At 39.9% G+C, this 22391-nt stretch overlaps 2 protein-coding genes across 8 annotated transcripts in view; one reads left to right on the top strand and one right to left on the bottom strand.

Moving 5' to 3' along the window:
* LOC127801622 (putative threonine aspartase) overlaps positions 1-4991 on the top strand; it is a 29373-nt gene extending 24382 nt beyond the window's left edge. For 2 of the 7 annotated variants that reach the window (XM_052336896.1, XM_052336894.1), the window contains exons 9-11: positions 3583-3709; positions 3793-3900; positions 4718-4990. In XM_052336896.1, the coding sequence (XP_052192856.1) occupies positions 3583-3709; positions 3793-3900; positions 4718-4813 (331 nt within the window). In that variant the 3' untranslated portion in view covers positions 4814-4990. Of the gene's footprint in view, positions 1-3566; positions 3710-3792; positions 3901-4717 lie in introns of those variants that run through there. The other 5 variants (XM_052336899.1, XM_052336898.1, XM_052336895.1 and 2 more) reach the window with 4 other exon arrangements.
* A 927-nt stretch (positions 4992-5918) lies between these two features.
* Positions 5919-22244, bottom strand: LOC127801750 (bifunctional protein FolD 4, chloroplastic-like). The gene is made up of 5 exons (XM_052337130.1): positions 21844-22244; positions 9580-9905; positions 6979-7215; positions 6679-6846; positions 5919-6571 (listed from the first exon to the last, which is right to left on the bottom strand). Exons 1-5 carry the CDS (start codon positions 22043-22045, stop codon positions 6401-6403), a joined length of 1104 nt encoding a protein of 367 aa, XP_052193090.1. The 5' UTR covers positions 22046-22244; the 3' UTR covers positions 5919-6400.
* Positions 22245-22391: the final 147 nt, after the last annotated feature.

The raw sequence follows: 22391 nt of genomic DNA, 5'->3' as shown, positions 1-22391 counted from the left end.
GAATATTATGATCGATTATTATAGGAAAGCTACCAGATTTTATGATTAATCCTTACTCTCCTCGAAGAACTGGATCAGATCCTATTTCAATTGGAAATCCTTACCCTACTTGTCCATGGAATCAGAACTCCATTGTCAAATCTCAGAGTTCAACTCTAGAAGACAAAACTGTTTTTTATAGAAATAGATTTTGGAATGTCTAAGGACGAAAACAATAATAAGAAAGACGTTGTTAATGAAACATTACGGCCTCTAGAGTTCCTTAAAATGGAGCATTCTAAGGAGAAGTCAAGATTGTGGAAAACTGATTCACTGCTTACCTCCGTTTTGAGTAGAAGAAATATTATGATTTAGGCAAAATTGACAAGGAGGGTGACTGTAACGACAGTGTTGGCAGCAATAATAGTAATTTAGGAGGTTTGACCCAGGATGTTTTGGCAAAAGGAGAATTAAAGGAACACCCTATTCCTTTGAAAAAGAAGTTCTTGATGAGGATATTCTAGATGATATTTGCAAAAGTCAAAAACAATCAGACGACAAGAATAACAGGAGGCAATAGGTAATTTTTGGAATTGGAGATAAACACCTCTAGATCTTTAGGATCTAAAATTAGTCTGGTTTTTCTCAAGGAGATACACGCTCAATCAACTTCTAAAACCTATAGTGTTGAGATGAATTTTGTTGCAGTGATTGAGAAGTTAAAAGAAGAAATAATACCTCAAGATGCACCTACTTAAAGGTTGCAAGAAGAAAATGGGAGAGTATTTTATGAAGTGACAGAGGAGAAGCCCAAGGCCAACACATTACCCCTGGTGACTAGTCCATGGTTGGTGTCCCGGATCAGAATTTTATGGGGAATGGAATTGATATTGGAGTTCTTAAGGATAATTGTTCCACTGCCTTTGATTTCGGAAAAGGCTGATGATTCCTTAGCTTTGGTTAAAAAAGGCAACGAGAAAGTGAAGATAGCATCAGCAGGAGGAAATTTTACTAATCCTAAACAGTGTGGCAGTGTTGCTGTCATTTTAGAAGATGCAAGCCAGATTTCTGAAGGTCCAGCCTAGCTTTTGATGTTGATTTTAACAAAGGCAACTGAAGCAAATGTCTCAAGAGAGCAGGACGTACTTGTTAAAAAAGAGAGATGTTGATTTCTATTTCAATCATGAGATGGAGACAAGAAGAGAGATGGGCACCATGTGTGTTCTGCATGACATGATTTTGAATAGAAGAATTTTGATTGCTCGATCTCCAGAATCACAATTATTCAAGGCATGCCTTGGTGTGCGATCCTTATTGATGACTATTATAGGTCAAAGCCGAAGCTACCGTCAGTGTAGCAGCCTGGGGAAGTCTTTTGAGAGTTATGAACCTAACAGGAATCCTCTCAATAAAGAGCATGTTCAAAGTTGTAAGAAATTTTGTGGACAGTTTGTAGCTGGAGGAAAGCTACGGTAGATAGTTGGTGAAGTCAAAAGTTTAGTGGTTGAGAACAAAGCGCCTGCTGTTGTCTTTGTTCTTACTCCACCTGGCCAATTAGGATTTCTGTCAACTGTATTGAAGGATGGATTGATGACTGGAATTGGTGTTGTAGCAACCCCTAATTTTGACTCTCTCAAACAGTTGTTGTCTAGGTTTTCAAAGCGAGTCTACATTTCTCAATTGCAGCATCTAGAGGTTATTGCAGATATTTTTGCAATAGAGAATGACAGTTGGCCTGTCCAGGACACATTAACTGCAACTAAAGATGCGTATCTGACATCCTTAATTTCAGTAGATGGTGATGAAATATGAAAAGAAGTTGCGGTCACAGTTAGCCAATCCTTTGGACTCTAACCAGTCCACATCAAAGGAACTGTGATGGGGAAAGTTGGTGAGAACAGCAGTTTGCAAGTTTCAGCTTCTCACTTTGACCAATGGAGAGTGATTGATTTTGGTTGTGTTCCAGTCAAGGTGTACATGAGAGCTACTACAAATTTGTTATGCATACTAAGGTTTTTCAAAATTCCTCCATCCAAGCTGTGGAAGAGAAGGAAAAAGCATATTGGAAGTTGTGGAGGTTTGGCATTTCTTGGGGAGAAGAAACGTTTTAAGGCGAGGGAAAATGTTAGGACCCAAGGGTTTTCTAGGGCTAAGATAGTGATTAGCCTATTTTACATTTTACTTGTATTTTCGTCTAGTTATATTTTTTCTGTAGAGTAGCTATATAGAGCTACTGAAGACTGTTTGTAGGACATTTTTTGAATGATAATTGAACTCAACCATTTTCCTTTCATCAATTCTCTCTCAATTTTCCTCTGAATTCTCTCCCCGATCCCTATGATTTATCTGTAATCATCCCTCAATTCTTGTTGTATTTCCCTCCCTTTCAATCTGATTCCTCCTTGATTTCTTCTAATTTCCTATCGAAACCCTAGTCAAACCCTAAGTACATGACAATCACCTGAGCTAGAACTTCTTTGTCAATTGTAGAGAAAAACCACCCTAGGAGTAAGTGATCTAATTTGAGCCAGGTGAGATATTCTTCATTTAGTTTCTGCGTATTAGGGTCACCAGAATCTGGATCTGGTAGATATTTGACTAGAGATTTTTCTGATTTGTTGATGAAGGAGATCAAATCGAAAGCCCTAATTGTTGCTAAGATCTGAGCTTTCCAAAACAGATAGTTATTACTATCTAGTTTGATAGGACTGTAATTGAAAGCTCTCACTATAAAGGAGAAATCATATTGCAAGGCAAAGAAAAGGAGCAGGATCGACTTTGAGAAGAATTTGATTGTTCTTGATTTCCAACCATTGACACAGGTCCTTGGTTCTAATACCATGAAGTGAGAGCTTCTGTGAAGAAAAAGAAACTGAAAAGAGAGAACTGAAATTGAAATTTGCTGAAAATGATTCTTAACCGTAGAAACAGAAGAGCAGTTGAGTATTTATAGATTGCGAACTCAACTGATTCTATTAGAGATACAACTAACTTTGACAGTTGTACAAATGGACAAGTGCTAACTAACAAGGTTAACTACACTTAACAAACAGGTAATATTCCTTTGTACAGAACAAATAGAACTACTACCCTCAATAGACACCACAAATTTGAATAATATCTCTACTGATTTTAGAATTTTAGTCTTCAGTTATCGACCTGTATATTCCTTGAATTTTCAGGACATGGAGCAGCACTGGTACATGTGAGTGATCCTAGCTCTTTCATGAGTTGGTAACCTAATGCTGCATGTGGACAATATTTACCATTGGTGGGTGGGGCCCATGGGTCTGACAATCCATCCCCCAAACCCCCTCAAACAAACCTATTCATTAGGTTGCATATGTTCTTTGTGTTTTTGTTTTCTATAAATATTTTCTATCAAAAGTAATGAAAATTTGTGTAGGGATGCACATAAAATAAGCTTAGGAATTATGGACTGAATTAAGGCTAGATTGGATTGAAATTTGAAACCTGATTCTGGAATAAAATTTTCTTTTGGCTAATTGTGCTCAAAATGGCTAGTATTAACATATTGTTCACTTCAAATAATTTATCACCCAGATTGTGAACCCAATATATTATAGTTGTTGGCTTGTACAGGTCACAGGCAGGTCCAGCCTCTGCTTGTGTGAAGGTTTTGCGTTCTGTTGTCCAAGATGGTGGCCAGCAAGGTACTACTGATAAGAGTGCTGGAATTCTAGTTGTTCAGGCCGATGCCCCTCTAACAGTGAGCTCCTATTCTCGACTCCATTGATTTATAAATGACAAAGCAGGAAAATAACTTACTTTATTTGCTTGTTTCTTATTTAGCTTTCTGGGACTTCATCTAATAAGCTGAAAGCTATAGAGATCGCAGCTGCCTACACTTCCCAGTCCTTTGGAATAGGATATTTTGCAAGCTCTATGGAGCGGCCCAAGGTATTGCGTTCTGTTGTAATATTTGAAGCTTCAGTTCTTGTGTTTGAGCTATCCTCTTTTAGTTTTTCAGTTGGATCAGACTTGAACTTATCCAGAACTTCAGTTTTTTATTTTGCTAAGTGAAACACCGTATCCTTTATTGCATTGTTGTTCACAATTACAACTTTGCTTGTGGATTGAATAATCACGTTAGTACTTTTAGCATTGAAGGTTTTCCCCTCTTATTTATGGTTGGTCCCAATCGGGTAAAGGAGATAAGGGTTGAATTAGGTACCTGACATCCAGCATAAAACTATCAGATCAAGCATAATGAATTCTCCACGAATTTAGTGCTATAATGAAGTGTAGTAAAAGGGGGGGAGTTTTATTAGAAAGCTATAATGATCATTTTTATTGTATGGTTCAAAATGTTATACAGTTAAATACCAACATGTGACGTTACAGGGAATGTGCAGTCAGATAAAAAAAAAAAAAGAAGACAAAAAAAGAACATATGCACAAGAGACAAGTTTGTATATAAGAGAGAGGAAGAGCAACTGAAAAATTTGTAGGATTTCCTTTAAACACGAACGATATAGAATATATTACCTCCATTGGATAGAGATGGTTGAGGGTTTAGAACTCATATAATTGAAATACACAAAATAGAGCGGACCCATTGCTTCCCTATTAAGCTTTATCATGTTAGATTTAAGTTGCCTTTATGTTAGATTTCTTGAGTTTTGCCAACTACTTGAGATTAGGAAAACTTTGCTCCAATGAAAACATAGTTATGCTTCTTATTTTGTTTTCATTTGTTTGCTTGTGTTGTGTGCAGGCCTCGATTCTCAGGAGTAGAAAACTGCAAAATAAGATGGGCATTGAACAGTTTGCTGCACAAATTGATGTTGCAGCAGCTCAAAGATTATTATAGCATGTGAATCCAGTTTAGGAATTTTGGATCCTTCCAGCACCGGTTTTTCCATATGACTTTATTAACTTTATACGATGACTATGAACTTTTATCTAGCAAACGAATAAAACAGTTGGGATTAATTTCGTTGGCATTTGACTCAGATAATAAAGTTATTTATTTGGTTAATCTTTACTTTCATAAAGCGGTTTTATTATTCATGTGATTATATCATGTATCATTTGACAATGACTTCGTAGGAGCTTTACGTTCCCCCCCTCCCCACTCTTTTGCGTCTAAAGGGCAACAAAAACCCCTTCCGAAGGGTTGGGTTTGCCGGACAAGTCTAGTCTGTCCACGGGTGTTGTATCAAGATGAAATATCAACCTTAAAAGCTTCAGCTTCGCCTTACCATTCAAAGCCTGATAGCGACTTACCAAGTATAATAAACATTGCGATATGCTTGCAGAGGCAGAGCTGTGTGTGCAGTGAGCCTATAGGCTTCTTACTATTTTTATTTTTATAACATTATATAATTATTAATATAAAAAAATAAAGTTTTTAAGTAATAAATAGTTCTCTCACTCTTTTTTTGAGTATTTCTCTGTTATTATAAAAATATTATTGCATATATTATCTTTTTATGTTGCATTATTCATTCATAACTCGTTCTTGATAATAATTATGATTTTTTATGTCGTTCTAATATCATTTTATGCACAATTTTGTTATGCTTGCACATTTTTAATAAAAGTATATTACTAATTTATTTATGATGATATATCTTCAAAAGAAACCCCAATAAAGTCCGATATTGCATCTTTGAAGCGTTGTCCAGTATATAGATAGATAGATATATTAACCCTCTTTAGATGGAGTAATTATTGGCTTAAGAAGTCACTTTGGTAATGTAGTACTCTTAACAAGAAATAAGAACAAAAACTGAACAACTATTTACTTTCGATGTGGCATCACCATTGCTTTCTGTAACCTTAAACAAACAAACACAAGAGGACTTACCGCTTAAACGACTACAGGTCTTGGATAAAAATATATTGAAAAGTACTTGTTGCTGCTCCTATTTATTTAATTATTTTTTACCCTTGGCATCATCAGAAGATGAAAATGCATAAAACACAAACCAAAAATACTATTTAAGCACTTTTAAGTTTGACATTTACATCTTGTACTATTAATATAGAATGCCACTGCTAATGTCAAACTTAGTGTCTAAATAATATTTTTCAAATACAAATTTATCCCTCATGTGAAAAGGGATTAGTCATCATTCCCCACACCACATGAGGTCCTCTTCAGTAAACGCGCTCACCTCATCACATGTGCAGTCGAATTGTAGCCCTGTTGGCAGCATAACAGCAGCAGAAGCAGAAGCAGAAGCAGTATCCTACTACTAACTACCAATCTTATAAAAATTTTCCTGTCTCCAAACTATTCCTCCCATAATATCTATGAAAAGCTCAAAAACTGAAACATTTGCTTAAGCGGGGAAGCTCAACTGTATCTGTATGCGGGTAAAACTATATAATAATAATAATAATAATAGTGTACCCCTAATAATTATATGACGAGATGGCAAAACAAAAAACCTCACTTGAAGTTATGCATTCTCTTTGCTGAGGCGAGCGTATTGGACAGTAGCATAGCTATGGTCATTGGACCCACTCCCCCCGGGACTGGAGTAACAGCTGAAGCAATCTTGCAAGCTTCCTCGTAACACACATCTCCAACCAGACGATAACCCCGTGGGCTATTTGTATCCTGCCATGGTCACAGACCACCACCCCCTTTATCAGAACTAGCTCGGTATTCCTACACTGGGAACTGAAAAAGCAGAGAGAGAGAGAGAGAGAAAACACCCTGCTCACCTCAACTGGATTAATTCCAACGTCAATAACAACTGCACCGGGCTTTATCCAGTTGCCCCTCACCATGTTCGGCTGTCCTACAGCAGAAATCATTATATCTGCTTCTCTGGCGATATCCTCAGGATTCTTGGTTCTGGAGTGGACAACACTGACAGTAGCATCTTCCCTCTTATCAAACACCAACGCCAATGCAAGGAAATAAAATAAGATGCAGGAATCATAGACAGCAAGATATTTAAGTTTCTTATCGTAACTTGTACAGAGATTAACACACAGGAGATTCAGCAAGAAGAACATTACTTGCAATAAGAGAGCGGCTGGCATTCCAACGATGTTGCTCCTGCCAATCACAACAGCCCTCTTTCCCTTGATATCCACTCCATATCTGTGCAACAACTCTATGCAGCCTTTAGGTGTACATGGAACAAACAAGGGTTCTCTACCGCGCATGGCAAGACGACCAATGTTCACCGGGTGGAATCCATCCACATCTTTCTCAATGTGAACAGCATTTAAGATGTTCTGCTCATTCATATGCTGGTATGAACCAATGGAAACAACCAGGATTATAATCTTTGTTATGCTGACATAATACAGTGAGTCACTTGCTAAAAATCTTCCATGATAAAACAGTTAGACCAAATAATTTGCCAATAAAATATGAAAAAGCATTGGAGAATAAGGCATTTTCTGATTTAACAAACTTACTCAATGTGATCCTTAAATCAAGAAAATGCTTAATGAATGGAGACTGAGCACTTTAGTGCCTATTCATAAGAACATATGAGATATTTAAAATTGTGAATATCACAAAGGCATTAAATTATATGAAACTTTAGGAGAGAGAGATTCAGCACAAATCAAGAAGAGAGACCAAAGTCTCTACAGATCTACTTGGTTTCGCACCTGGTAGGTCAATAATGGAAGTCTTATGGAATGTTTTTAAAAAAATAAACAGTAGGACTTGCACATGGTATGTATAGATTTATAAAAAGTTTATAACAAAATCCCAGAGAAATCTTATGATGGAATGTTTTGGAGAAGAAAGAGGCTGACTGCTTGTATGTAAAGTTATTGAATACATGTATCATGAAGCAAAACATATGTTAAAACTTGAAAAAAAAGATACTGGAACTTTTTCAATTATAATTGGATTGCATCAAGAATCTGCACTCTTAAGTCTTATCTATTTGCTCTATGACAGATGGACTCCTTAAATTCATTTTAAGAAAAGGTGCCTCGATGTGTGTTATTTGCACATAACATTATCTTTGGTAGATGAGACAAAAGGAGGCAAAAATTCTAAGCTTGAGATACAATGAGATTTAAAGATCAAGTCATTCTAAGAAAATATTAGTTTAGATATCTCAAATCAATTGTTGAAGAAATAGGGCACATTATTGAGAAAGTTACAACACGACTCTTAATCCCACTAAATGAGGTTAGCTACACGAATTCTAGATCTCCAACAATATCATTATTAAGAATGTTATCCCAAAGAATTAAGTATGATTGTATGGAGAGGTCTGTCCTATGTTTTATGTGATAGCAAAATCCCATTAAAGCTAAAATAAAAATGTTACCAAATGACTATAAGACTAGTTTGTTGTATGACACTAACTATTGAGCAATAAAACACCAATACATAAAAATATGAGTGTAATAGATATAACAATGTTACTAAGGATGTGTGGTCATATAAGAAAGGATAGAACTAGAAATGGGGTGATGGGTAAGACATGATTAAAATAGCTTGGTCATGCGTGAAGACAATACCAATAGATGCTCTTATTAGGATAATGGATGGAATTGAATAGTTTTTAGCAAAAGAGAAATTGAACTACATAAAACTTGGTGGAAAACTCTTAGGCATGATATGTATTTTAATGGCCTTTCAGAAGAGATAGCCATAGAGATGACTGACAAGCTAAAATTCATATAGCTAGCCCCACTTAGTGGAAGCAAGGGTCGATATGTTGTTACAGTCAATAAATTCCCTTAACAAGTAAAGGAGAAGCAAACAGAAACATGGGAGGGGAAGGATAACCTCTCAGCTCACCTTTCTCCTTGTACAATTGTGTAAACGTACATTCAATTCAACATGAGCGGAATGGATGAAAAGAGATTACTTAATCTTTTAACACATTCCCCCATCAAATAACACAACTGAGTTAGTATATAAAAAAAAAAGGGTACATGTACCCGAAACCGACTAAGTTATAGCAGTGCCTTGGGTAAGGATTCTGGAATCACTTTGTATATATATTACATACCAATCAACTCTTACTACAGCAATATAGGCATATGATATGATTGATTCTTATGTGAATGTGATCATTTGAAACCACATAAAGATGATAAAATAGTCTAGGGTAAAGATTTTACACTTTATAATATGGTAAATGAAATGAGCTACAGGTTCCATGCATATATTGTGTAAAAAAAAAAGTCAAAGCTGAGACATGCAAGCTATGTTAGCACTATAAGAACCATTGCTAAACAAATGATGACCTATAAGTTCCAGTTTCCCTGATACATGCATTGCTTAGAGAAACAACATTAGCAAAATAAGCACACATGCATATAAAAGCATATGCATAAAGAACATTTGAACCATAAAGACTTAAAGAAAATATCTATTTGCAATAATTATTTCTTCATGACAAATCTGAAATAATTAGCAAATTATATCTATTGTTTTTTATTTTTTCACTTTTTAAGCCAGACTCAATCCCAACAAATTTTCAACGACAATATCTGTCTACATACGATGATTTGTTAGAATTTTCCAGTACTTCAATATTTGAAACATTTTTTTTTCATAAGCACTTGGTTCTGTTAAATTTTTAATAATAGCAAAGTTTTGTGCATAAAATCTAGCACACAGAAGTAGAAACATACAGCAGGCAGAGGTAACTGAACAAGAATGCCGTGCACTGCAGGATCATCATTGAAACCTGAGATATACTTGAGCACTTCCTGTTCGGTGGAATCCTCTGGCAAATGCACTTCATAAGAATTGATCCCCACAAGCTCACAAGATTTTTTCTTGTTGCGTACATATGTTGCAGAATCTTTCCTATCACCAACTAATACAACAGCTAATCCTGGAACAACACCAATAGCATCCTTCATCCTTGATATCTCAGCAGCTATCTCATCTTTGATTTGCTTTGCAATAGATTTTCCATCAATGATTTTTGCAGTTGTTTCAGCAGCCACTGCAGCTGAGAGATCAATTAAATCAAACAACAATATTGTTATTAAAATAAAGGCCACATATCAGTACAAACTGAAATATATATATATATATACACGCTATTCTCCAATAACCATCCACCAGAGCCTAGATGTATCAAAATAAAACTCCTATTTCACTTATTTACAATCTAGACCTTATTATGAAGTACCCAATAGTTACAGAATTGGACAACCAAAGTCCACATGGTATTTCAATATTGCAGACATCCCATATTGGATGTGATAAAATAGAATATGGCAACAGAGGTACTTGTCCACTACACTTGTTTTGTTTCCTTTTTTTTATTCCCTTTGTTTTCTAAGTGAAGATATATTAGGGGAAAATACCACCATTCCACCAAACTTACAGTCCGATGCACCCTCAAGAGTTGCCCCCACAAAGAAAGTTAAAAAGTTGTCTTAAACCATTAGTTCTGCAGCAAATCTGTTAAGAAAAACTACTCAATTGTACGACCTTGTTGCTGATAAGCAAATTTGGCCGAGTCCGTTAAGGGCTGGAATTCCAAGAATTTACAGAGCTAAGCAGTTAAGATGCATGCCTGCTAACAGAATGCTCGTAAAATCTTCACTTAACAATGTAGTGGTGGTAAGTAGCCAATTTCTAGAAATGGGAAAGCTAATATCAACTAACATTAATAAATCTTTTAAGTCAAAATCTCACCAAATCCTGCAATTGCACAACAGCACACTTAAACACAGATGGGGTCCAAAGTGACATCTTGTGTTCCTGTGCAACTGCAATCTTCTTTAAAGTCATCCATTCATCATATGTTCAATACTGAAACAAAGTTGTTAGTAGTGTTTGGCAAATTCAAAGTCGTAAAGAAGCATTTGAATAAAAAAATTGATGTCTATAAAAGACCATTTTTGAGGATAGAGGCTATGTATTATTGGCAATTGTGATAGAAACTCACTCTTTTTGGATTGAATTCAATACTAGAACAGTAGAAAAATCAGTGTATACAAGGATTACAGCAATTGCTAGGATGAGTATAAGCTAAAAACAACCAATCGGCTTATTCGAGAGGGCCTTCTCTCTCCCCACAATAGTTGTCCAGATTTTTCTCTCCTTCTCTCTCCTTTCCCCTCACCTTATATATCTTCTCTTCATTCCGTTGCAACCACGTGAAAGAATATTCTTCCCCTAACCACTTTGGACTCTTCTGCCTCTTACTCAATTTCCTTGGCTACCCTTGATTTCCCCCCTCCTTTTACGCCTCTAATAGGTATGAATAACAGGAGTCCTAACATTACCCCCGCCAAAGAGACACACCCTGTCCTCAAGATGGAATTCAAGAAATTGTTGTTGTATCTGATGGTAGGGCTCCCAAGTTGTCTCTAGGGGTGGCAGCTCCTTCCATTGGACTAGAACATCAAGGTTTCTCAAATTCTTCCCCGTGCCCGGCCTTACTCCCAACAAGAATTCCGGTTCAACCTTCATCTCCAGCTCGGCAATGAGCTGGTATGGAATTTTTTCCATCTCTTGCATTGCTCCTTCCGCCTTGCGAAGCTGGGAGACATGGAAGATGGGGTGGATCGCACAGGAAGGTGGTAAGGACAGCCTGTACGCCACCTTTCCGATCTTCTTCTCCATAGCAAAGGGCCCAAAAAATTTTGGTGACAGTTTCTTGTTCACCCTAGCATCCAACGTCTTTCGTCGGTAGGGGCGGATTTTCACATAAACCAATTCGCCGACCTCAAAGTGCACTTATCGTCGCCTTTTATCTACTAAATTCTTCATTCTTGCCTGCGCTCGTTGCAATTGGGCCTGCAGCTCCTCCAAAACTACATCCCGCCCCAACAACTGTTGCTCGATTGCTGAAACTGTCATGGTCCTTTTCTCATAACATAGCAACGGGGGAGGTTCACACCCATAGACTATATGAAACAGAGTTAGTTTTGAGCAAACATGATAAGAGGTATTATACCAATATTCTGCCCAAGGAAGCCAACTGCACCATGCCTTGGGTTTGGAGGAGGAAAAACATCGGAGATACATCTCCGAAGTGCGGTTTAGGATCTCAGTTTGACCATTAGACTGAGGGTGGTATGAGGTGCTTCTGTTCAACTGAGTGCCTTGCAACCTAAATATTTCTTCCCAAAAATGGCTGACAAATATTTTCTCTCTATCAAAAACGATCGAGTTTGGAACTCCATGCAACTGGACAATCTCCTTCACGAAGACCCCTGCTATGCTCGCTACTGTAAACGGGTGCCTTAGAGCAATAAAATGCCCATATTTACTGAGTCGATCCACCACCACTAAGCTAGAATCCCTCCCCACTGAATTGGGTAACCCTTCGATGAAATCCATGGATACTTCCCATATTTGACGAGGGACTGGAAGGGGCTGTAGCAACCCTCCCAGTGACAGCGCCACATATTTATTTTGCTGACACACAGGGCAATGTCTAACATATCGCTAAATGTCCCGCTTCATCCCTGTTCAATACACATTAGCTGATATCCTCTTATAAGTCTTGAGAAACCCGGAATGGCCCCCAATCTGTCCATCATGTCCTTCCTTTAACATCAGAGGAATGAGCGTGGAGCCCTTAGGGAGATACAATTTCCCTTTGTACAGCAACTGCCCATCCACCCATATAAACTCGGGTCTGTTCGTAGGATTTTCCAGCACCTCCCTAATAATTTCCTGAAGTGTCTCATCTTCATTAACCTCCTTTTTGAGCTGGTCCAGCTGCAATACTCGGGGAATGATAAGGGTCATGAGTGTGGCAAGTGAATGGAGGCGGGAGAGGGCATCCGCAACTCAATTCCCCATCCCCGAGCGATATTGGATCTCAAAGTCGTAGCCCATCAGTTTCACAACCCACTTTTGACACTCTGGATTGACTACCCACTATTCTATCAAGAATTTAAGGCTTCGTTGATCAGTTCTTATAACAAACCTTCGACCCAATAAATAATGTCTCCACTTCCTCACAATGATAACTATTGCCATCAACTCCCTCTCATACGCTGATTTGTTTTGACCATTGGGATTTAGGGCGTGACTGAAGAAAGCGATAGGTTGTTGCCCCTGCATCAGGACTGCCCCCAATCCATGCCCCAACGCATCTGTCTCCACGATGAATTCCTTAGAAAAGTCCAGTAAAACCAACACCGGCAATTCTATCATCGCCCTTTTAAGAGATTGGAAAGCCTACTTCGTCTCCTCATCCTAAGAGAAATTATCCTTCCGTAGGCGATTTGTTAATGGCCACGCAAGTTTGCCGTAATTCCTTACAAACCTCCAATAATACCTCATAAGGCCTAAAAATCCTCGGAGTTCTCGCAATGACTTGGGGTTGGGCCATTCCAAGACCGCTTGCACTTTAGCATTATTAGCAAACACACCTTCTTGGGAGATGACGTGCCCTAAATACCCAATTTCCTGTTGTCTGAACATACACTTCTTAACATTAGCGTACAACTGGTGAGCAGTTAGGACCCCTAATACACACCTCAGATGTTCCTTGTGTTCACTCATATTCTTACTGTAGACCAGAATGTCATCAAAAAACGCCAAAACGAATTGTCTCAAGTGCTCCTTAAAAATCTAATTCATCAGGGAAAGAAAAGTGGCAAGTGCATTTGTTAAGCCAAACGACATGACTAAGAATTCATAATGACCCTCATGGGTGTGAAAAACAATCTTCGGAATGTCATTACGTGCGATTTGTATATGATGATATCCCGATTTCAAGTCCAGCTTAGAAAAAACAGCAAGCCCCATGTGGTTCGTCCAATAACTCTTCAATGACGAGAATGGAAAATTTCTCGAGAATTGTTACCTTGTTTAAAGCTAGTCCACACAAAATCTCTAGCCACCATCCTTCTTCTTGACTAGCAACACAGGGCTAGAAAATGGACTGATACTCGACCTAAAAAGACGTACTACCAATATTTTTCGAACCAGCTTCTCAATCTCATTTTTCTGGAGATGGGGGTAACGATAAGGCCATACGCTTACCAAAGGGACTCCGGATTGCAACGTAATCATGAGATCCCTCCTCCAGTGCGGGGGCAGCCCACAAGGCTCCTTAAACACCTCCTTAAAATCTACCAATAGCTCCTGCAAATCCCCAAGAACCACCTCTTCCGCCCTTTCGTCCTCAGCTATCAAACTTCCCGACTCTAACAGCACTCCTTCGTTTTCTTGGAACACCTTCATCATCGACTTCAAGGTTACCAATGTTTTGCTGAGGCTAGGGTCTCCATGCAATGTTATCGTCATACCCCCCGATCTAAACTTCATAACTAATGCGCCCCAATCTACTTGGGTCTCCCCAAGCGTGGCTAACCACTTCGTTCCAAGAATTACATCTAAGTTTCCCAGCTCTAATGGTAGGAAATCCTCAACTACCTCAACATTTTGCAGCATTAGAGTAACCCCCTTACACACTCCAGCCCTTGAACAACCATGCCTGACCTCATGATCACTCCATAATCTCTCGTTTGAGTTCAAAACAGCCCCAACTTTTGCACCAATTCCGTAGCTATGAAGTTGTGGGAAGCCCCACTATCAATTAAGACCACTACTTCTTGGCCATCAATTTCTCCCTTGATCTTCATGGTTTGTGGAGGTGTTAACCCCACTAAAGAATTTAGAGATAGCTCCACCACTTCTCCCATTTTGACTATGTTTTCTGTTTCCCTTGAATTCTCCCATGTTTCAGCATCCATTGTTTCTTCTTCTCCCTCTTCCCTTTCCTCTTCAAAGATTACCATCACCTGCAACTCTCTGTTCTTGCACTTGTGCCCACTGAGTACTTCTCATTGCAACGAAAACAGAGACCCTTTGCTCGTTTGGCTTGCAACTTACTCTCACTCAACCATTAAAAGAAGGGTTGCTCCACTTACCGACGACTAGTGGTCGATGTGAGAAGGCAGGGCTGGGTGTCGCCAACTTCGGTGGTGCTAGTGGAGGGGGACAAATCACCACCGGCTGAGTGTTTGTTGTTGGGGTGGAAGGGGCCAATAACCGAGTTGGGCCTGATCTAAAATAATCTCCATGGACCACCTGATTCCTCTCCTCAATCCTTTGGGCCAGCTCCATCATCTGTTCCAGTCTGATTAGTCGCAGTACCCTCATCTCTACCCAGATATCCGACCTCAGGCTATTTATAAAACGACCCTCTAGAAATGCTTTTGGCAGTCCTTCAAGTGATGAGGCCAGAGTCTCAAAACAAAGGCAGTAGTCCTTAACAAACCCCGATTGCCTAAGCGCGAGGAACTTCTCCTCTGTGGTGCCTTCTTGAGTCGATCGGAATCGATTGACCAGCATTGCCTTGAGCTCCTCCCAACTCCTCACATGACGTCGTCATTGCTTCCATTGAAACCAGGCGAGAGCAACCCCTTCAAAACAGAGTCGTTGAATCCAACTTCTCTGCGTCAATCAATCGGTTCACGATGAAGTAGCGCTCTACCCTAAAAACCCACCCATCAGGGTCGTCTCCCTCAAATAGTGGCATCTCCAAGCGTCGACCTCTAGTCTCCAGTCTTCTGAAGCCCTCGGTCACACCGCCTTCGTCTCTCCCTTTTTCTCCCACCCCCGACGTCTCGTCCACTGTAAAAGAGGAACCCATGGTACGTTGTCCTCACCTCGTTTCCCCTTCCTATCCTTCTCCTGCGCCTCCCACCTCTCTATCAATAAGTTGAATTGGTCCAACATCATTGTCATGTTCTTCTTTATGTTATGCACCTTCTGGAATTCATTGCTCATAGAATCCAACCCGACTTGCAATCCCTCCATTCACCCTTCTATCTGTTGTTGATAAGTCTCCAATCTTCCCTCCAACTCCCCCACTCTCTCAAAAACAGATATCCCCATGGATTAATGCTCGATACCATAATAATAAAAACTCACTCTTTTTGGATTGAATTCAATACTAAAACAGTAGAAAAATCAATGTTTACAAGAATTACAGCAATTGCTAGGATGTGTATAAGCTAAAAACAACCAATCGGCCTATTTGAGAGGGCCTTCTCTCTCTCCATGATAGTTGTCCAAATTTTTCTCTCCTTTTCTCTCCCTTCCCCTCGCCTTATATACCTTATCTTCATTATGTTGCAGCTAGGTTAAGGAATATTCTACCCCTAACCACTTTGGACTCTTCTGTCCCTTACTCAATTTCTTTGGCTACCCTTGATTTCCCCCCCTCCTTTTACGCCTCTGATAGGTATGAATAACGAGGGTCCTAACAAATTGTCTTCTATCTTCACCAAAGCCATAAGAATCCTAAAATACCCCTTGTCAACTCTGAGACGCTGACAACTAGTATCAAAGCAAGGCGGTCATCAACCTGAGACAGAATTTTGGGCGAGCAAATTGGACACCACCCTGATCGGGAGTATTGATCGATTGAGTTGGGTAGGATTCCGCAACAAAGGAGGGTAGAATCGAAGGCGGTGAACCAAGTAGTCCGGGCTAACGAATTGAAGACCACCCCGATCGAAAGTATCAACCGATCAAGCTGGGTAGGATTCTGACCAACAAAGGAGGAGACAAGGTGTGCTAACTTCGTGAACCTGTCCACTACTACCATAATACAACCTTTCCCTTCTGATTTAGGCAAACCCTCTATAAAGCCCATGCTTGAGCAGGGATAGGTAGGGGTTGTAATAGACCTGGAAGGACTCCTGTTCCATGTTTACAACGATTGCAAGTATCATAGGCCATGACGAATTCAGTCACATACCTTTTTAGCTGGGGCCAATACAAGATTTGCTTCACCTTATGATAGGTGTTCTGGATGCCTGAGTGGCCCCCCATGGGTGACTCATGTAGGGAGCTCAATATCTTCTTCTTTAGAACCTCACTATCCCAATCACTAGTCGTCCTCTATATCTCACTATCCCTTGATTCAAGGTATATCCAGTCTTGTTGGGGCTTAGGATCAACTGCTCCTTTAATTCTTTCATCTTGTTATCTCTTTCATAACTCTCGCCCACCTCTTTGTACCAATCCAGAGTTACCACTGTGAGTGCAGCAGTTTGCACTTCTTCATAGCACCTAGAAAGGGCATCAGCAGCCACATTCTCCCTCCCCTTCTTATATTGTATGGTGTAGTCCAAACCCATGAGTTTGGCCATCCCTTTCCTCTGAAGATGTGTGTGCAATTTATGATGGAGAAGAAACTTCAAACTTTCGTGATCAGTGCATATGATAAACTGACCTCCTTCTAAATAATGCCTCCATCTTTCCACGGCCATCACCACCGCCAACTCCTCCTCCTCATATATGCTCAGCCCTTCATGTCTGGAAGATAAGGCCCAGTTGAGATAAGCCAAGGGCCTTCCTTCTTGCATTAACACCGCCCCTCTCCCTGTGCCACAAGCATCCGTCTCAAGGGTGAAAGGTCTACTAAAATCCGATAATCCCCACACCGGCGCCTTAGACATGGCATCCTTCAACTGTCCAAATGCCTTTTCTACCTTTGATCCCCACTTGAACCCATCTTCAAAAATTCTGTTAATGTCAACTTATGAGGCCATAATTTCTTATAAAGTGCTTGTAATAGCCTGTCAGCCCCAAGAAGCCTCTCAAAGCCTTCAAGTTGGTAGGCTTAGGCTAATTCATCATGGTTGTTACTTTCCACAAATCCGTACTCACCTCAACCCCTGAAATAACATGGCCCAAGTATTCTACCTGCTTTCGACCAAAGGCACATTTAGACCGTTTAATATACAATTGGTTGGACTTGAGGCTATCGAATGTAGTCCATAGGTGTTGTAAATGTTGGGTGTAAGTTTGGCTATGGCTATAAATTAGGATGTTATAAAAAAAAAACTAGGATGAATTTACGCAGGAAGGGCTCAAAGACTTAGTTCATGAGTGATTGAAAAGTCGTGGGGGCATTGGTGAGCCCAAATGGCATCAAACTCATAGTGACCATGGTGGGTTCGAAAGGCTGTCTTATGGATATCATCAGGTTTCGTGCGAATCTATGGTACCCTGAGCGTACATCCAATTTAGAAAAGATGAAAACACTCTTTAGTTCATCAAGTAAGTCTTCAATTATAGGGATTGAGAACTTATCCTTGATGGTCAAAGCATTAAGTTGACGATATTCAACACAGAAGCGCCATGAGCCATCCTTCTTCTTGACAAGTAGGACAGGGGATACGTATGAGCTTTGGCTTGGTCGGATTAAGGATTGCTGCAACATCTGTTTATGGTACCCTGAGCGTACATCCAATTTAGAAAAGATGAAAACACTCTTTAGTTCATCAAGTAAGTCTTCAATTATAGGGATTGAGAACTTATCCTTGATGGTCAAAGCATTAAGTTGACGATATTCAACACAGAAGCGCCATGAGCCATCCTTCTTCTTGACAAGTAGGACAGGGGATACGTATGAGCTTTGGCTTGGTCGGATTAAGGATTGCTGCAACATCTGTTTCACCATTTTTTCAATTTCAATTTTCTGGTGAGGGGGGTATCAATAAGATCTGATGTTAACAGGTTCTGAGTTGGGTTTTAGGTTGATTGAGTGGTCGAAGGATCTTTGGGGTGGCAGGGAGTTAGGTTCTACAAACAATTCCTCATACTCAGCCAAAAGCATATTAAGACAATCTAGTTGATGTACCTCTAACTGATTTTGGTCTCAACTAAGGGTTGTTAGGTAAGATTCTCCTTGCAATTTGCTTCCTTCATCTGCCTCCTTTATAAGCTTGGATCGAAAACAATTGGGTTACTTGAGCCCACTTGCTTTTGAGTAGCTTCTGTAGCTTCCTTCCCGTAATCATCTTACAAGCCCCAATTTCTTTACTGCCCGTGAGAGTCATCTTCTTGCTCCCCTTCTCAAAAGTCACTTCCATTCGGTTAAAATTGAAATAGATAGGACCAACTAGTTTCATCCAATCCACTCCCAACACCACATCAGAGCCCCCTAGCTTGAGTAACCTCAAATCCACCTCAAACAACTAACCCTGCATTTCCCAACAAAACCCGGTGCAAGCTGATTTGCTTAGCACCTTGTGACCATTGGCAACGGTCACCGACAAGGGTTGGGTTCCTATCATCCTGCAATGAAGCCTCTTGGCAGTGTTCTCGTCCAAGAAACTGTGGGTACTTTCACTATCGATTAAAATCATTAGACTACCCTCCGGTACCCTACCTTCCACTTTCATAATCTTGTTGTTGGTTAACCCCTTGAGTACATGCAACGAGATTTCTCCATTATCTTCCTCTTATAACTCCTCTTCTTCTACAATCTCCTCTTCTTTTTCCACAGCTTCTTCTTCGCCTTCTAGCAAGTGTAATTGCCTCCTGCATTGGTGTCCGAGATGATATCGGTCACCACATTTGAAACATAGCCCAGCCTGCCTCCACTGATCTATCAAGTTGCCACCCTAGCCTGTCGAATGGCTACCAGGTGCAGTCATTGCCACTCCTCTCACCTCGGGGTTTACCCTTACCAACTCCCTTCCATACCCTCTCGTCATCGGCACAACGGTTCCCCCATTAATACCCCTTGTTCTGTTGCCTCTGTTTCTTCATGATCGCTTCTACCATGATCTCTTGTAACCTTGCATTCTTTGTTGCCGCCTCCACGGTCTTTGGCCTGAGCATCTTGACTATAGGTCGAAACTCTTCATTCAAGCCGCTCAAGAAGTTAGAGAAAAAATATGCTTATGAGAGTTGGGGGTTCAAGGTGACCATAATGGATCTTAACTCAAATTGTGCTTGATAAGCCTGCACGCCCCCTTCTTGTCGCAATTTATTGAATTCTTCTACTACATCATTTCTATTTTTGTCTCCAAATCTTTCACATAATTTGTCTGCAAATTCCCCCCAAGGACACTCTCTCCTATTATGTGACCAACCTTGGTACCAAGCATCCCCCGCATCATTGAGGTATGCGGCTATCAGGGCTACCCTACGTCCCTCTGGTATATTGTACCATTCGAACATTCTTTCACACCTTCTCACCCACCACCTCGGGTTACTCCCACCAAACATGGGAATCTCCATCTTAGGCATAAGGAACCCCAGTTGATTATGGACAACCAATCCCTCTCGCCTGAGTTCTATTTCTACATCCTCTTCCTCTCTCAGGGCTATCTCGATTTCAAAGGCCCCAGCATTCCCATTCCTTCCTCCGACACCGGTAAGGACCGGTTCAATCCTTTCTCTTGGTGGAAAATCAAGTGATAAACTTACCTGATTCTGGCACGTAAGCATTACCATGAAGCTCTGCAACTGCTTGTGAATATGATTCCCCACCTCATCTCAGATCCCATCCAACCTCCTTTCCAAATTGCCAAGAGAGGCATCCACCTTTCGACCCATCGCCGTGATCACTTCATGGTTGCGATTGGATCTAATCTCCAGCAATTCTACCCGAGCTTGCAAGTCCGTCACCGTCGCATGGAATTGTTGCACCTACGACTCAAAATTCTTCATCCGAGTTCCTTCTACCATCTTTACTTCTTTGGCTCAAAACGAGCTCTGATACCAAATTTGTCATATCTTGACGAATCTAACAAGGAACTCCAAAGAATTCTCTAGAATTAGGGAGATATAATTCATAAAAGAAAGGGAAAGAGAGAGAGAGAAATAATAGGGGGAAGAATTAGAATGACTTTGATTCAAATTTCAACATAGCATCAATACATTTGAGTGGTCCTTTATATAGAGAGGATCCCGCATTTCCATTCCCGCCAAAGGGAAATTTTATTTACATTAGTGCCCCCTTCTAGAATTAGCTACCCAACTTCCTAACCGTGCATGTGACAGCCTGCCACTAGCATGTCTTATTCCCTTGTTTATGATTTATATCAAGACAGCAATCAATCCCACATAGTAGGATAAAGGATTGGTATATTGTTGCTCTATTTCAAGTGGACAAATAAATATCTAGAAAATGTAATTCCTATTTCAAAGTTACTAAAATGAGCCAACATAAAACCCATTTCTCTACTTTGATTGAATAACATCTAGAAATATTCTTTCCATTTTTCAATGGTTGGACTCTAATTTATTAATACCTTCTGATTTTCATTTTCATGCATTTCATTTAGCTCAAATCTATTGTTTTTCTTTCTTTTACTTTAGCTAGAGTACAAACTATCAATCACAAAGAATCCTAGTCAATAGCAGTGATCAATTTCCTTCATGCTCATTTTCAATCCCCAAAGCATAACATGTTAGACAAGTAATCTCAGCGCTCAAACTCAGATCAGTGTGCTTCTCACATCTACATTTACAATCTTCTCTCACTTATATATTTTAACTGTCTAATAATTCATCCAAATTCACTAGAGTTATAGAACTAGACTTACTCCAACTTAGGTCTAGCTTGCTGAGAGCTTGTTACATAGCATTGCTGGCCCTAATTAAAACTTATTAATTAAAATGAACTTTTCAATTTTCTAACCAATTAAATACCTAAACACAGCAGCGCATAACCAATACTGGATTTCACTAATGAAATTTTGCAATTAAACCAGTCAGGTCTGACACATTACGAAACATGCTAATATTCTGACCCACAGTTGACATGCTACCACCATTGCAAGAGTTGCTACTCAAGCTTGTCCAATTCACGCCCTTTCCAGACCAGCACAGAGGACAATCCAACCAATACGCCTTGAGTCTTGTCAAGTTAAAGAGCAAGCTTGAACAGCCCACACCAATCACGCACTCACGCAACTCAGCCAATGGTTAGCCTCTAAGTTTCAAATTCATAAACGAGGTTTCATCTAAAGAAGCTCCGAACCAAAAAAAGAAAGAAAAGAAAGAAAACACATATACGGTACAAAAAGAATAAATAGTATACTAATATGAGGCCAATGGAAAGAATGCAGCAATTACAAGAAAACACGCCGTCAGAGATTTAATCGAAACCAAAGAAAATACCAGAGCTCGGATTCTTATAAAGGAATAAAGAGGATTACCAGATGGAGAACCTGAGGCGGCGGCGGCGGCGGAGGCGGAGGCGTCGATTCTGAGACGGCAAGGATTGGTCGTGGTTGCAAATCGGATATGGCGAGAACGGAGGAGGCCGTCTTCGAATTTGTGAAAAGGCACAAATCGATTGGCAGTTGCCGACGACGACGACGACGAACACCAGCAGTCGGTGAATAGCGTCGAAGCCATTTTAAAAAGTCGGCGTCTCACAAACCCTATTGCTTTGTTCTTTAAAGAGTGTGCACTGTTTCGCAGCCTTCACAAATATATATATATATATGTATGTATGTGGAGAGAGGGAGGGGGGGCACAGAGAGAAGGGAAATGGCAGCAGAGAGCGCTGCTGCAAATACAAGCAGCAACGTTGCTGTGAACGAGCGCAGCCTGCTTTTCAGTCGTGCCCAGTTCGTCAGACACCAGCTTATTTATTTCACTTGAATTTTGAAAATGTTAAAAGCCACTTGATTTTTACAAAAAAAAAAATAATTTTTTTCCTCACTAAAAAGACGACCATCCAGTTTGGTTCGATTTAAAA

The sequence above is a fragment of the Diospyros lotus genome, chromosome 5, assembly GCF_014633365.1.
Source record: "Diospyros lotus cultivar Yz01 chromosome 5, ASM1463336v1, whole genome shotgun sequence".
Taxonomy (NCBI): domain Eukaryota; kingdom Viridiplantae; phylum Streptophyta; class Magnoliopsida; order Ericales; family Ebenaceae; genus Diospyros; species Diospyros lotus.
The sequence above is the reverse complement of the archived record's forward strand: the minus strand, read 5'-3'. Positions and strand labels throughout refer to the sequence as shown.

Bases quoted from the DNA above. Each gene is read 5' to 3' on its own strand.
- LOC127801750 (XM_052337130.1), bottom strand. From the start codon at position 22,045: ATGGCTTCGACGCTATTCACCGACTGCTGGTGTTCGTCGTCGTCGTCG. The intron at 7,216-9,579 runs GTATGTTTCTAC...GGTTCATACCAG, and splicing joins TTCAGTTACCTCTGCCTGCT to CATATGAATGAGCAGAACAT. The intron at 6,847-6,978 runs GTAATGTTCTTC...GTGTTTGATAAG, and splicing joins CAGCCGCTCTCTTATTGCAA to AGGGAAGATGCTACTGTCAG.